At 41.7% G+C, this 16,428-nt stretch overlaps 1 protein-coding gene across 1 annotated transcript in view; it reads right to left on the minus strand.

Annotated features, from left to right (window-relative positions):
* The window catches only part of TRPM6 (transient receptor potential cation channel subfamily M member 6), a 99,947-nt gene extending 83,868 nt beyond the window's left edge, over nt 1-16,079 (minus strand). Inside the window, exons 1-2 of the mRNA XM_068927820.1 lie at nt 14,388-16,079; nt 8,283-8,441 (exon numbers count right to left, since the gene is read on the minus strand). Coding sequence (XP_068783921.1) covers nt 8,283-8,312 — 30 coding nt within the window. The 5' untranslated portion in view covers nt 8,313-8,441; nt 14,388-16,079. The remainder of the gene's footprint in view (nt 1-8,282; nt 8,442-14,387) is intronic.
* Between the last annotated feature and the right edge of the window lie 349 nt (nt 16,080-16,428).

A 16,428-nucleotide genomic window follows, 5' to 3' on the forward strand; every position in this document is an offset into this window, starting at 1 on the left:
ACTCCTATTTGTGCTCCTTTTGCTCTGTTGCTTGTTCCATGCACTAATATAATCCTTATGGGCTTGACTTAGACGTACAGCAGTCCTCAAACACACTGCAAGGCCGCGGCAGGCTCTTCCCAGGAGCTTGAATCCTATTTTGCAAGGTGAGAGGGCACCCACTCCTGCCCCACTCAAAAAAGCGCTTTCCCTTTTTGGTGCTACCTTGCTTTTGAATAGAAACCATCCCATTAACCCTCTTACAAACGCACAAACAGCCATCTCAGGCCAGCTCAAGCTAGAACTAGCCATGGCCTAGGGGTAGCTGCAAGAAGCCATAGGGACAGACATGGAGCCTTGCCCTTGCACCCTAAAGGCCACCCCAGCGCACCTTGAGGCTTTGCACTGGGTCTTTCCAAACCTACCCTTTAGCCTCATCTACCAATTTGATGACTTCGGCTTTATCAGCTGCTTTTTCAGACTGCAGGTTGCAAAAGCAACCAAAGGGCCCCACCAGACAGAAGGGAGGAGGCACTTTGTAAGCATTTGGGATTTACTAACATAAGCTCCTCTACTCCCTGTTTGGGGGTTAGTTTACATCACTAAAACATAAACAAATATATTGTTTCATAGCAGTAGGACTGTGATCAAACCTGGGATTGACCTGTTCTGGCTGGGCCGGTAAAAAAATTTACACCCACAGTCCAACTTAAGCAATCCAGCTTAATCCAAGCAGCACTAAAGTCACTGTACATCACTTTTCAGGGAAACGACCAAGTTTCTCACTGCTTTTGCACAGCTTCTGATACCATATGGCATCTAGAAAAGCAAGCTATTTTTTGACATGGCAGAGTTGACACAAACATAGCCACAGCCGTTTACTGAGTTCCAGACCATCACATCCGAAACCATCACAGACTACGCAACGAGTGTCAGTTTGATTAGACATTCAGGGCAATCATCGTCAGCAGCAATGCGGAAGAGGGCTGAACTCAATTCTCATCATCTATTACTTGAGGCTTCCTAATTAGAAAACAAAACAAAACAAAGCAAAACACATGCATTTCACTAGCAACCCAAGGACATCCAATTTGGAAGCAGTGACAACAAGATGTCAAAACACAGCACCACAGTGTCTAGCTTCTGTCCTTTGGTCAGAAGAACAGTAAAAAGAAAGAATATATATATTTTTAGATGCTTCCTACTGGTCCTCTATAATGAGTAGAGGGAATTGGACAACTCAGAACGGTGTGTAAAAGAAACAGCACTGTGGAAGAAAAGTAAAGCAAAGCTAGTCATAAGAAACTGATAAAAACAATTGTTTGTTAAATCTAGCCTTTCTTGAGGCTTAATCACTGTACTTAGAGCTATTAGAATTTGTAGCATATAACAGCCTCATGGAGAAAGATACTTCTGCCTTAGACACCCAAAGGGGCCTCTTTTCTTTTAGGACTTGCAGGAGAAGGTACAATCAGCTCTGAGTAACTGAATTCACATGTCAGAAAGGTGAACATAAAGCAAAAGAACATAATTCAAAATGTACAGCGTGGATCACCAAGGTTTACTTAGCATGCATGTTATATAGAAATATGTTTATGTATCACAAGAATCAGGGAAGTGTTAGACAGCAGGTAACAGAGCAGATCCTGGTGGAAGCAACACTGAGGGAAGATCAAACCTTGCTAAGTCACAACCACCTCAGCTTCCCATCATGCTGCAAGCTGACCGGACAGTCTCAACTGGGTAGGAGAAGTATTGAAAATTATCCAAATTGCTAGGGTAATTATCCAAAAATAGGATTACCTAAGTTGAACCTATCATCACTCTGGACAGCACCATAAAGCCTATAGGATTGTTAGGGGACTTTCAAGTCGGGGGCCCCACCTCTTCAGCTGACATGATGCTACTGGGTGAAAACCAAATGTAAGAAGAACTGGCCCCCAGAAAGGCAGGACAACAGAGCCATTTGGGACGAAGCCCTGGGTCCTGCTCTGAGTGCCCGCTGCACATCCTACCCCAGTCCCGGTGCTTCATGTGACGTCCCAGAAGACCCCGTAGGTAAGATGGAGGCTGCAGTGGTGAGAGTATTGATGAAGAGAAAGCTGCTGCAGCCACTTCTCTTTCTGCAAAGCTGAAGCCGGTGAGTGCACACAACACCCTGCCTAACAGAGTGATGCCTCAGGGCAGAAACGTAAACCAGACACAAACTCTGTCAAGACCAAGACAAATTTCACATGCCAGTATCCATATCTGAATTCAGCTCAAAGAGCTTAGCTTATCTAGGGCCTTCTGTAGTTTCACTCTGTTCTTCTTCATAGTGTATGTTCCTCTGATATAATTCACCTGCCGGAGTACTGCATTACTATCTTTTTTGAACATGGCTATCTGTTTTTAAAAACTCATGTTTTAAGCATAATTAGTCATAGGGTTAAAATAAATGTACTAATTGCATTTCAAAGATTTAACATTTATTTGCCTCGTTTTGTGTTGTCACGGTACTGCCCGTGAGCACAAATGCAACTAAAACATCATCATCCATCTTTCTGTTTCTTTTTGCATCATTCTCAGTTCAAGTCTCAAAGCCACTCAGCTGGAAATAAATATTAACAAATTTGGGGGGGGACAGAGTATGCAGAGCCATGAATATTAATGAAACTGAAGTAGTTCTACTTTATAACTGATTATCCCTAAACTGAAGTGGAAGGAACCTAATTATATCTCAGCTTCTTCATGTCTTCCACCCAAAATGTATTTTTACCACAACAGAGGCGATCATCTCACCTTTTAGTTTAATTCTTCCATTGCTTTGTCAGATGCTTCCAGTTCCTCACATCTCACAGTCAGATTGCAAGTTCTTTGCAGGCAAAGACTACCTTGCCTTGAACAAATGTACAGCATTTTAACTGCAAGCTAATAAAAGGAATGAGACTGGAGGGCCTCGGAAAGGCGTGCATACAAATTCCCCCCGGGCCTGGCACAGGCACTTTCAATACTAGCATAGAAAAAACGTACAGGAAGAGTATTACACACACTTCCCTTTCCCCCTCCACTTGAGAGTTTCTTCCTAGGAAGGTTCATTTCAAGCTTAGGCAGCTGTCACCCGATGAGATCCACACTGATGCAAGCTACTAAGCAGATACAGCAGCCCCTCGCCCGAGGCACTGCCTTTCCATTCGCAACACCAGCCGTTTTCAGAGCTGCACTAGCAGCCAAGTGAAGGGATTCACCTTCTCTTTGCACAACTGCAGCCTTCCCCCAATAAGCTATCCTGTACTGCAACCCCACTTTAAAGACACTAATATAAGTCGAGGGCAATTCTGGCCCCAGACTATTAAAATCTGTTTTCTACTATCCCTCAGTGCCTGCCACAGTGGTCACGCAGAGGCAAACGGGAACACTTTGGGACAAAGAGGAGTGATATACTGTGGCTGCCTTTATATTGAACCCTTCAGGTTCTCCGCAAACATATCAAAACCAGGCATCTGACCCCTAGCAGACGAGTAGTAGTCATGTACACTCTACCATATGTAGAAATGTCACAGAAGAGACGAATCGCAACAAAAGGTGGGCAAATTAGAACAAATCTGTTGTTTTCAGAACTCCAGCGACTGCATCTGATACAATCTTAAATGTTGTCTGTGTGTGTAAAGTAACTGAAGAAACTCAATCAATATGAGACTTAAATTTAAGTTACCTTTTAGAAGTTTAAATTTAAAGCGTGTGTTGCCCCGGTTTAATAGGTAAATACTGAACACTATTTGCACAAATATTGCCACTATATGCACAAAGTCTGCCTGGTTTCAGTGTTATGTGATGCTCTTATGGGCCGACTATGTGCCAAGTCTCATTAAAAAACGAGACTTCATCACATAAAACACTTAAACATTTTGGAAAATGTTATCTGCAGCTACCCGTAGAACACTATGAACACTGCACAATTATGTGCGTGCGCAGAGAGATACTTGCTGAGACCTCACATTCTTCTATGAGCTGTAGAAATGTTCATCTTATGTATCTTCCACTTCTTGAAGCTACTACATGCCTTTTTTACTTCCATTTAGGTTGTTGCAAATGAGAAGATGTAAGGCAACAATTATCTTCCTTATCGCCTCCCCGTCCCCACAATGTAAAAAAGTGAAGGTGGAGCTCAGAAAGAAAAAACTCTTTCGCTAAGACTGCTCTGCATGGTCCTTACATTTTCTTCCTGATACTATTTACCTCCCGGGATCGCATACTTCAGCAGATTCACTATTGAGCAACTTCTGTGCATCTGACCTTGTAACAGCTGAGAAAGCTACAACGCTTGTCCCTTATCAAGCCACAAAACGATTAAGAAAACTTAAGTTCAAATATAACCTAACCTATTTGCTACTTATCGTGTTTCCAAATACTACTATATAATCCCCTTATAACTTTAAATAAGGTTGTTATAGTATAATATAAACACATCAAAGGAAATGCTGTAAACTGATTTCACAACATCAGAGCATATTTTTCATTAAAAAAAAAAAGATGCTTCTGTAAACCCACTTTAGGCTCCTAAATAAGCCTGGGTTTATTTTTACAGGTAAAAAAAAAAATTAATTCTCCTTTGTTGGTACCCTGCGGGATCCAAAATGCACTAAACCTCTGAAAACTGGCCAGTCTGCTTTGGTAATAAGAAAGGAATTAGTGGTTTAACTTTAGGCGTTCACAACTTAAAACACTAGCTCATTTTTTATTGGTGTGCAGGCAGATGGTGCATATTTTGAAAACTACACTCATAAACTGTATCATTCACAGAGAATATTCCACTCTAGGCATATTTCTTATACTGGCAAATATACTGGAAATTGATACATTAGACACATTGTTACAGCAACATCTGCATGAAATACCAACCAGCCTCCTAATATTACCTGGAGTTGCAGAGTGCGATTCATCTTTCAATTCAAAAAAGGGTGTCAGCCAGCGGAACAGTATAGAGAGGTGAAGTTTTAATACAGCCACTGGCAAATTTCATATGAATTACATCTAACCTTTGTAAATCTCATGCTATCCAAATGGCACTACCACCAAATCACCATACGATGTCCTGCTTGTAGATCGAGAATCCTTTTTGCTGGAAGCCTTTCACAGCTACGGGAATACAGGCAGAGAGGTAGGTATGAAAAGTAACCAAAGTCCAGTAGGGTAACCAGTAGGGTAACCAGTATCAAAAACAGAACACTGAATCATAAACCAAAACAGCAGTAAGGTTTAAGCCACACGTAACTCAAGGTTTTTTTCTCTTCGTCTAGAACAGACGAGTCTGTTCTCTCCCCAAGTCATGTGGACTTCCAGATGGAGTCCGATGCCACTCAGGTGCTACTGATTAAACAGCGAGTGCAATAGACATCCCTGGAAAAAGCAAAGATTATCTAAATGCACTGCTCAGGTTAGCTGATAGCCTCATCATCCACTCCTTACCGATAAACCTATCATTCGCGTCAAAGGGACTTTGGCCTGGATGAAGACGAAGAAGATCAGGCTGAACAGCGTCTTCGGGCCTGCCAGCAGCTCGCTTTTGTAGGTGGGTCGGGGAGAAACCAAGAGGCCGTGGTTCGCGTGCCAAGCCCGCCTGGTGCGTGTGCTCCCTTTCCCCGCGTGGCAAATGCCAAGCAACCCCTGGCCACCCTACCTGCACCTGCGGCTCTCACCCGCCATGTGCAATGGGGGTGGGGAAGGGGGGAGCTCAAAAATAAAAACGAATAGGAAAGAAACACCGCAAATGGCTCTGGAGCAAAAGGCTTCCTGCCCTCCCACGGCAGGGCTGTCACCCCGTCCCCATCCCCGTCCCCGCAGCGGGCGCCCGCTCGGGGCTCTACCTGCGGCTCTGGCGGCGGCGGCGGCGGCGGTGGCGGCGGCGGCGGCGCGGGGGCCGCGGGTTCGCGGCCGCCCTCGGGCTGGTGGCGGCGGCGGCGGCAGCGGCGGCGCGGCGGCGGCAGGCGGCGGAGGGCGACGGCGGCGCAGCGCGGCGGGGACCGGCGGCCGCGGCCGCCCCGGCGGGCGGAGCCCGGTTGCGCGGGGAGCAGCTCCTGCCAGCCGGCCATGGCGCCATCCCATCCCCGGCGGCGGCGGGCGGCGCCTCCCGCGGGCGCGGCGGCCCCGCGGAGCCTCCTTTCGCCGCCCCTACTCGCGTTTGGTTTCCTTCCTCTCCGGCGCGGGGAGGTGCCCGCCGCCGCGGGGCAGGGGACGGGTGATAAGGGGCCCAAACCTCGCGTCCGTCTGGGCTGAATCCCTCTTTGCCCCACCTTTAAAACCCGAGGGCAATAACTCTCGGCTTTTTTAGGGTGCATCAACGTGGTAACGCTGATGGTAAACCTGGCAGAAGAGTCCCCGAGGAGATGAATACTCTCTCGAATTATTAGGGCTCGAATCATACATAGGTAGCGAATATATTGGAAAACAAGATGTGAAAAACAGAAAACGGCTGTCCACCATTTTGCTCACGACCATGAACGACTTATCCTGTGTGCAAGAAAAGCAGTATGTGACTGGTGAGTTAATTAAAAACTGCTTATGCACAACGGGATGAAAAACCAAGCTTTTGAATACTCAGCTACTTCGTCCTCCTATTCTTTTTCAGCATACCGTTGATGTCACCTTTCCCACACTGATGAAAAAAGGCCAAAGGAAAGACCTCAGCACCCCATCAGAAGTTATCACTGTCTCGTTCAGGGTGGGAACCTTTAAATATACTGAGGGCCACTGCTATCTGACCAAAACGACAGCAGCAATAACAGTCTGCTGTACTTTAGGTTTTTTTTAGTAAACTTTTTAGTTTGTAGACTGACATAGAGGACAGGCTATTCTCCCTTTATCCTGAGTTTCATTCTGTGTTTCCAGTCTTCTGTATTTCCTCCAACTTGTCTCTCAGACTCCACTTTTCTTTCAATCTCTATTTTCTCATCCCAAACTTCTTCTCTTCCTGTAATTAGTCTCAGCCTCCCGTTCCTCAGTATCTCTACCCCAGCCTTTCATCCCCTTTTCACTTTTTGCCCAATGTGTCTTTTATTTCATTGCTTTCAGTTGTGCTATTTTATTGACTTCTGAGCCTCAATGCCTGCCAAGATCTCTGTATTATCTAAATTACCCATCCCCTTACTCCTTCTGGATATCTCCTTTCTCTCCACTTCTAATTGTCCTGCCTAACCAATTTTTGTCTTCCTTCTTGGTGCCCAGCTTTCCCACCTCTTCCTCCCTGCAGGGAAGAGCACATTCAGAGCAGGCAGACTCTCCCCACAGTGCAAGGACCCCAGAAGATGGTCTCTGAGAGCGTGGCAGGGGAATTTTTCCCACTGTCAAGTCAAGTCCCCAGCCCCACAATAAATCAGAGCCGAAAAGCCTGCTCAGCCCTGTAGCTTGCCTCAGGGCCTTCTGAAATGCTAGCTGTTAAACACAGCAGCGGTTTCACAAAAACAATTTTTCAAAGACGAGGAGAATAGGAAAATTGTGTTTCAGCCCCCTGCCAACATAGTTTTCTGCTTCTCACATTGCTCCTGTGTCTTCTTCAAATTTCTTACGTTGCATTTCCTATACAGGAGGACTTACAAAAAATTAAAAGCTTTAAAAAACAGAAAACATTGCTAGAAATTCTGTAGCAGGTAATAAATAGCATGTTCATTCATTTTCTAGCTACACCTTTCAAAATAGTAAGATTATTTTGATTTAGTTTTCTCAAACAACTCAACCTGAGTCCGCATAGAAACTTTCAGCTCAATCCCCAATTTTACTGATGTGTATAAATGAAATTAAGAAGATGTTCTTTAATAGGAAGTATCAGGCAAACTCATCAGTGACTGTTACAAGGCTCACTCTTACTAATAGTCCAAGCTTTGTAAAAAACCTGCATACACGTGTGTCTCAGCACATTTAGACTGGGATGTGGCTAGGTAAACATATTCCTCTGATTGAAAGCATTTTCTTAATTCCAAATTTCTCCCATTCCATTCTAAGTTGTGCATATTCTTTCAAACCTGAGAAATTCTCGCTCCATCTGGAACGAAGACTCAGCGTTTGTTATCTAGTACAAAGATACAACACATTTTCTGCAAAGCTAACCCAACCAATTCCCATGCTGCAAATTCTCAAGTGCAATTCCTTACTACTTCATATCATACATGTATTTTCATACCTGTTTTTACAACGGACATTCCAATAGTTCACAGTCCACGTAACTACTATGTACTCATTTATCCTGTTATCTCCAGAAATCAGAACTACTGAGACGTTTTCTCCTGCAGTCCTACTGCAGAATATTAATCCTATTTCTACAGACTTACCTTAAGATCAGAGATATCTTGCTTGTCCATCCTTTAAGCTTCTTTTTTCATATATCTTGTGTTTCCAGTGTTTAAGTTGCTAGTTCAACAGCAATGAGGCCAGCTCATTTCTCAGAAGCCCATTAGAAACAATGCTTCAGACTTCCTGCTTTTCACATCCTGAATAAGTGAAACACATGCCTGTCAATGTATGACCATATTCATCCAGGTGGAACTTTTCACTTTTTCCGTAATCCAAGAATTTCCTTCCAAAAGTAGACTTTGAAAGAAGACTAAGACACCTAATAGAAACTTCTACCAGACCAGGGATGGTTTCGTTTCATTCATTTCCACGAGATGCCCATAAAAGAATGAACGCACAGATGCCAACTCTATCCACCAGATTCTGTTAGATCATGCCTCCTAACCAGGAAGTATGTTGAAGCTGAGTGCTTTTCAACCACTGTGTTTAATCAGGCAAGATCTCTAAAAGGAGTGGCCTTATTTTAGAGTGCAAAAGCCAAAACTAATCTCCATCATATGCACAGATCTGCTTTAGAGGAAACTCCTAGTTTCATTGTTTCCTCATCTCCAAACACACACTTAAGATGTTGGGTTTCATAAGACTCTCTACCAAATTTTTACCTTTCCCTTAGTGCCCTTGCAGATCTGCAAGAAGTGATGGAACAGTGAAGAGAGGAGCAAGGTGTGAAACTGGTAATGGCTGCTTCTGGATTTCCTGCCCCCCCCATACCCTCCTCAATAAATCTGCCTGCCCCTGGGCTTATATACCTTTATTTACCTTTATTTAAGGAAGTCTCATAAGTCAGTTCGACAATGAAGGTTGGCAGCAGATATAATGAATGCACACTCATCAGATGATGACATTTTTCAGCTGCTCTTTTATGATGCTGTGGAAAAGCAGATACTGTAGCAGAGACAGGGCTATTTATAGCACAAAACTTAAAGAAATCTTATTTTACGATGCAAGTTCTGGACTACAGCTGAACAGACTATTCTGCCGTAGTCTTCCCCTTCAACTTACAGGGTGTATGGGCAACCTGTCAGAGTAGGCTTAAGTCTGTGCTTTATTGCTTATTTCACAGTATGTGAACATGGAATGATGATTCCAGGTCTACGTGAAATACAGCTTCCCTCCTGGTGCTTACCATATACAGATATCGGAAACTCATCTGCCAACAAAAGTTTTTCCAGGAAGGAGAACGTGATTTCCCTCCTCAAGAGTAACTCATTGTTTGATCCAAATTAAGGATGACACATGTCAGGCAGGCATAAAAATGTCTATCAGCTATTAGTTCATGTGATGAATGTGCTTCAATACGAGGCAAGAACAAGGGCAATCTTAAATATCGAGTCTTGAATATACAGCCAGGACGCTACACAGTCTTGGAGCTTACAGTGTTTTCTCATTCATATCACTCACTGGCTGAAACAAGTGGCTACTGTGGTCTAAACATGGCTTGAAATCTTTCAAGATAGTTAAGATGCCTTTGTATTTGAATGAAGAAACATTCCGAGTGAATAGGTTTGTTTGCAGAATTTATCCTAGGAGATCATTTGATTTTTTAAAAGCTTTCATTAGACTGTGTAACTAGTCAAGAATGTAATAGGTCGATGTTGTCAGCTTGATGGTCAGACTCACAAATATCCAACCACTGGTTCTCCCAAAATTCGTTCTTTAAATACCTTTGGAAGCAGTGCAGACCCAGAGAAGAACAAAAGGTGATGGTACAGCTTAGTCTCTCAGTACGATCATTAAATATTTTCTGTGTTTCTGGTGAAACAAGCATCCTCCTTTGTAAGGCAAGATGCCACTGTCCAGAACTGAGAAGTAAGATTTCAGGGCCCAATGGCACCCTCTATTTTCTTAAAAGAGATAGGAAAATCCATGAAAGAAATCCTAAGGGTATTCGGTGAAGGAGAATGTTCTACTGCCTTACAATGTAGTCATCCCTGTCTCTTGAGAAGAAACTGTTAGTAGTGACAGAGAAGCACTATGTAACTTTGTTGGATAACAATCATAACAGAGACAAGGGTGAGGAAGATGCTCTATCAGAGGATATCCACTTCAGTCTCTGCTCTTACCTCTGTATTAGATGACTCATAGGATGATTTGTGTAGCTAAACAGAAACTCCTTAAACCTTTTCTACGTTTCTGAGGAGCCTTAACACAATCTCTGCTTAGCTATTAAAGAGGGATTAAGGTCTGTTTAATAGTCACAGGGAACACTGGCTGTCTCCACAGTTTGCTCTTTTATTCTCTGGATCCCTCAGGCTGGTTGAGAGATGACACACTGGAAAGATTTGTAAAGCTACTCCTGGAAGATGTGAACTCCAGCTTGTCAAACCCCTGGCCTGGGCCAGGTACCAGGTTTAGAGATTCTTCACTGAGATTTTCTCCAGATGTGACCCCAGGACTTCTAAATCCTCATCTAGGACTTCTAAATTCTCATCTTAGAAGCGTTTTCAAAATTTGCTCTATTCCTTCCCATCTTTTTCACACCAATCACAATGTATCTATCTCACAGGGCTTATACAGAAGGCAGATTTGGTAGCATATTAGCAGTTTGTGCTAGTATTGGCATTCAAAGATGTGCCAAAGCAATGCTTCAAGCCTTAGAGGGGGAAAAATCCTGTCTAAGATGCGGAAAGAACGTTATCTACATGACCTCTGTATTTTGAACTAGACTAAAACTGTTTACCTACAAATTTAGGGTTAAACAGTGATGAACGTGCAGGGAGCACCAAGTCACCACTTCTCAAAGGAAGAAGGACCTCTGCACTTTGACCTTGGCTGCAGGCACGAGGAAAACCAGAAGACCCTAATGAAGGTGCAAGCATGCAGAGTGCCTCAGATTTAAAGGAAAATTGAGTGACGCAGCGTGGGATGACAGTCGATTCAAAGTGCGTGCTCTCGTCCCAGGCCAATCTTTCCAAAGCTGGGGGCTAGATGCCAGATTTAGGACACATCCATGGCTCACGCAGATGCTCTGCAGATGCAACTGCTGCCTGCTGTGCAGGCGAGTCCTCACCACTTGGCCGCTGGGTTTTATCAGTTATGCTAGCACCCCCTCAGGCACAGCCCCAGCCTGGGGCCACGGCACAAGTGACCGGGTGGATACACCCTACGGGCTGGACCTGGTCTGCAGGTCACCACTTAGACTAGCCCCCACCAAGAGCAGCAGGCGGGAGACAGTACGCAAAAAAGTCAGGCGTAAAATTATTGAGATGCTACTGCCAGTTAAGCAGTGCTCTGTTACAGTGATTACTGCTTTTACACTGTATTTTGAGAAGTGATGGCATGCCATGTGATAGACATAGAGCATATTAAGAACCTTCAAATTGAGAATTTGCCTGTTTGCTGCTAGTTTCTTAACAGTTTTTTCCTCCAGGTACCTATATTTCTAAGAAGAAAGCAAAGTAAAATTAAGGATACTTTCCTTTACTGAATAAAGCAGTTGATTTTGGATTTCCTTTCTGTGCCAGTCATCCCTTTCTGAAACAAAATTATTTTGCTACAACCCTGTCTTAGCATTTATATTATTTTTTATATCAGAGTGTTGGGCCATATTGGACTATTTGCTATATTGTGTTTTTAAATGGTAGTTTTTACAGCCTCAGAAAACAGTATTTGCAACTGAAACCACTCTAAGTGCTTATATCACGTGAAAAAGGCCTTAAGTATTTTTCCTTTCTGAGAAAAAAAAACAATCAGCCTAGGAGAGGAAATGAGTTTGGTTCCATCCTCAGCTCAAAGCAGTGTGACTGTTTTGTTTTTGTTTTTCAAAACATGTTTGAAAAACATGGTTAAACAAACCTTTGCTTTCTTAAGAAACCACATCAGAAAATTCTGTTGTTTCCCTTACTACTTGAGACTTCAGACAAAAATCTAAGCACCTGTTCCTGTAAACGCTTCCACAGCTACTGCGCACTCCTATGAGCTATCCTGAAATCACATATCTTTTATGGCATCACTACGCTGCATTTGCAGGACTTTGAATCAGAAAAGGACATTTCAAATATCAAATTTCAGTACTCTAACCTGTAGCAAAACAGTACTGATGAAATACAAAAACCTTCAAAGTTTTATCTTTAAAGGTAAAATGTTTCTAATTTTTCTTACTGTTAAGGAGAAGGTATTCTTTTATTTTCTTTTATTCTTTTATCATTCTTTTAAGTCAGTGGTAGACACTGGTAACCACCATATCATGTGGCCTAAGAAATTTGAATAGAGTATTCTGATTGCTGAATTCAACATTGAAATAACCCACCTTAATAAATTAGCGATTCTAGCCTCAGTATGATTCAAGACCAAACAAACAAACAAAAAGATAAAACTGATTTGAGACTGGAGTAGTAAGCACTGACAAATTCAGGATATTCTTAGATTAGCTGCACAGTACAAAGGAAGGAGGAAGGAATGCACTGAAATGCAAGTATGAGAATCTGCCTTGCAGCTCACAGTAATGAGAAACAAAGATAATGGGGAACCTATTTTGCCTTTTACGCTCTTTCCTGGCACAGAAACAAGTAGGCACTCACAGTAAATACTTGTTTGACTCAGAGGGATGCTGCTAACCAAGCTTTATCCTTGAAGCTCTTTGGGCATATATATGCATTGTATTTATGGACTCTAAGAAAAAATACACATTCTGGACATCAAAACCGTCAGATTCCCACCCTGATGCCTTTCCATGCCATAGAAATAAAAGTATTTGGATAATTACACTCCCAGATTTAAAATTGCTATTAACGTCCAAAGTACAAACATTTTTGCTTGTTAGTCATTACTTTTCTTCTCAAATCAACTTATGAGTCCAGGATCATACTTTCAGCTGGGTTCAATATAGAGTGATTTTTAAGCCTTCAGTTTCAATAATGAGAAGCTGCAAATTTTCTCTTCTAAGTCTTTGGTGCCTCTGTATTTGCACGTTACAAATAATTGTGAAATACAGAGGTTTGCATGAAGTATATTTTCCTGTTTTCAGTCACAAAAGGTTTCTCTAATTCCTAAAAGGTTAAAAATAGAACAGCAGTCACTATTAAAGGGCACACACATGCAACATTTTGTAATATTTGATCAGAAAAACACTGCAGCTTGTAACTAACAAGAATGAAACAGTAGGATTTTGTTTGTTTACTTTATGCCAGAGTAGTTTTTACATAAGAAGTGCTTTTTATATAATAAGAGGCAAAATTAGTTTGTTTGAAATGCCGGGAAGAAAATGAAAACAATAAATTTCACATTCCACAGGATGAAGCATCAGGAGGAAATACACAGTTTCTACAACATCAGGCTCTATTTGAAAGAGAACATTTGACATTCAGGGTAGATTCTATGGAATTAATTAATGGTGCCGATTTAATTACAAGAGCTCCGTACACTGCTCTAAGTATATTCTCCTGTGCAAGTTAACAAACAATGGCAGAAGTCGCTCATTTCTACTCATAGCTCTGCATTAAAAAACAAAAACTGAAACTGTAAAAATTGTGAAAACTGTAAAAACTGTACTATTTCGCTAGTCCGTATTCCTTATCTCATTGGTTCAATATTATACCACAAAACAAAACCAGAAAAATTAACATGCATCACAGGTAAGTCTTAAAAGGAAACAAAATAACAAACAAAATTACAAGAACTGACTTCTCCTCCATCCTCCTTTCCTGATTTTTTTCTTCTGAGTAATATGCTAGTAAAAATGAAACTACTTACACAGTAGTGAAAAAATTATGATCTGTAAGGCTATAAGCAAATAATAGTGCTTTGAAGTTCTTACAAGTGAATTAAAAGTCACAACTCGTTTCAGTGATAGGGTGCTCTTTTTTTGACCAAGAGCATTTAAAATATACTTATTAATACTAAAGACTTCACTTATAAATGAAATACTGATAATAGAGATGCACTGTTTGCTGCATCAAAATCAAATTCTCCAGTAAGAAAGGTTTGAAATAATTAATTTTAAATAAGCAAACTTTTACTGCTTTTACTGCTGGAAAAAGCCCTCTTTGAAATTTTCTCGTACCTTTCAAATATATTTTGTCACTTACATACCAGCATTTAAACACTGCCCCATGAGCTAGTCTCTTAAGAATTAACATACTTACCCTCATCCCCATGTTTAACGAACACATTTCAAGTAGCCTTCAGCCAAAGACCGAGATTTCCATCCAATGCACAATCAGATAAAGCTTGCTCTCCAATTGTAACTAATGGAAACAGTGCTAAGAAGTAGCGACAAGAAATTTCCATGTGTTGAAATTGACAGGTTTGTGGGTGGGGGAAAAAGGATAAACAGAGATGAACTAAAAACTGACAAAATGCTTTTAATTGAATTGTGCTGAGGACCTTTGTGTCACCTTAAAATCAGGAACTTGTGACTCAATCTGCCTTTATTTATGTATCATGGTAAGGAAATGATTAACATTCATGATGTCACTGCTTGAATTTTCAGTAGCAGTTCGGAAAACATTTTTGAGATTCACAGTAGTTTACTGTGTATGTGTATTGCCACCTAGAGAGTCAAGGTTATAACTGTAGGTATAGAAAGAATTAAGCCCAAGCGTATTAGCTGTTTTAAAATGCTTTACTGAACATAGGCTTTGCTACACCACACAAGTAGGCCATGCAGCCTAACATCTACTGCAGCTGTCATCAGATACTTCCAGAAAAATACATGCGAAGCCCCACAGTGAATGAACCTGCCATAAACAGAAGCAGCTTTCTAGTGCAGGGCAGTTATTGTCTCTGGAGCTACTCAGAAACATGTATGTCTTCCATTTTAATGGACATGTGGATTTCATACAGCTGTATAAATAGGTGTGTGCTTTTTAATGTCCATTCAATTATTGGCTTTGCCAACAGGAAAAACCATCAAGCAACAACGTCTAAAACAGGAGGAAACCTCGTCAAATTACTGTCCATCACCATATTCAAATTATTGTTAAGTATTGCTGTGCCATAGATGGAGCCAGCCCTGAAAATACTACCACATGATACTGTTCAGATGGCCAGCTATGCCTGCAATCATTTGCTGTCCCTCTTATTCATCACCACCTAGCTTCCACTCCCACTTCTTTCTTTCTTTCTAGCAAGGTCCACTCACCCAAGGCTTGGTCATTAATACAGCACATTTTTGGTAGCAGTTCTTCACTCATATGATTAGGAATCAGCCTGTATCTTCTCCTGGAGGCTTATCTTATCACTGGAACCACGAACACAGTACACATCAAGTAACAAACCAGCTCTTTTGAAATAGGCCTTGAGGTTACAATGAGAAGCAAAACGTACATAGGTAGACATGCTGGTATTATTACTTGGCTGTTTAAATTTACTCTGAACCATCTTTCACTTCAGCAGTGTACCCACTTCTCATCCGTCTTCGCAACATAATTGTGCTACTTCCACATGCAGCGCCCTCATCAACTTGAGCAATCTCAAGAGAGTCTCTAGCTGAGTCTTCTTTTTTTCTAAACTTTGTGAACATCGGTCATACGCACTTGTAATTTGACCAGTTTGTCATGTTTTTCACAATGGCAAAATAACAACAGACATCAAGGACAAACGAGCACCATTCTATGAAGTACCCAAGATGACGATTTCAGAAACGTATACCAAACCAGATACAGGTGAATTTGCAAGCCTCAGTGGGGCAAAGGACACTGCATTCTAAGGTCTCTTAGCAAGAGCCACCATACTGGCTCAACCTCAAATGGAAGTCTTTTGACACTGCATGAACTGAAACGACGGACACAGACTCCATCCCACAAAAACAATCCAAACAAGATGATGTACCAGTAGTAGTTCTCTTTTATTGTGTTTAATTACTTTCCCCCACTCCTCCAGTGAATACAGATTTTTCAACTGAGTGACACTGCTTACTTCCTTACTCTTAATTTTGGTAAGGGTTCTTTCTTTTAGAAAGGAAAATTTTACAGAAAAGCAAACTGCCAATTACCTAGAGAGAATATAAATTACGTTCTTCTGAATGTTTATTTCAAAGGAAGATTTTCAGCTTACAGAGCGAGCTACCAAAAAGTTGGTAGCACCCATGTGAGCACACTGCCTCACAAGTTGTCTTTGAATTTATTTGTGCTGATGTTATTTTAAAAGAACATTTTCTCTTCATTGGATAGAGCCAGAGGGAGA

The sequence above is a fragment of the Struthio camelus genome, chromosome Z, assembly GCF_040807025.1.
Source record: "Struthio camelus isolate bStrCam1 chromosome Z, bStrCam1.hap1, whole genome shotgun sequence".
In the NCBI taxonomy this organism is placed as follows: Eukaryota; Metazoa; Chordata; class Aves; order Struthioniformes; family Struthionidae; genus Struthio; species Struthio camelus.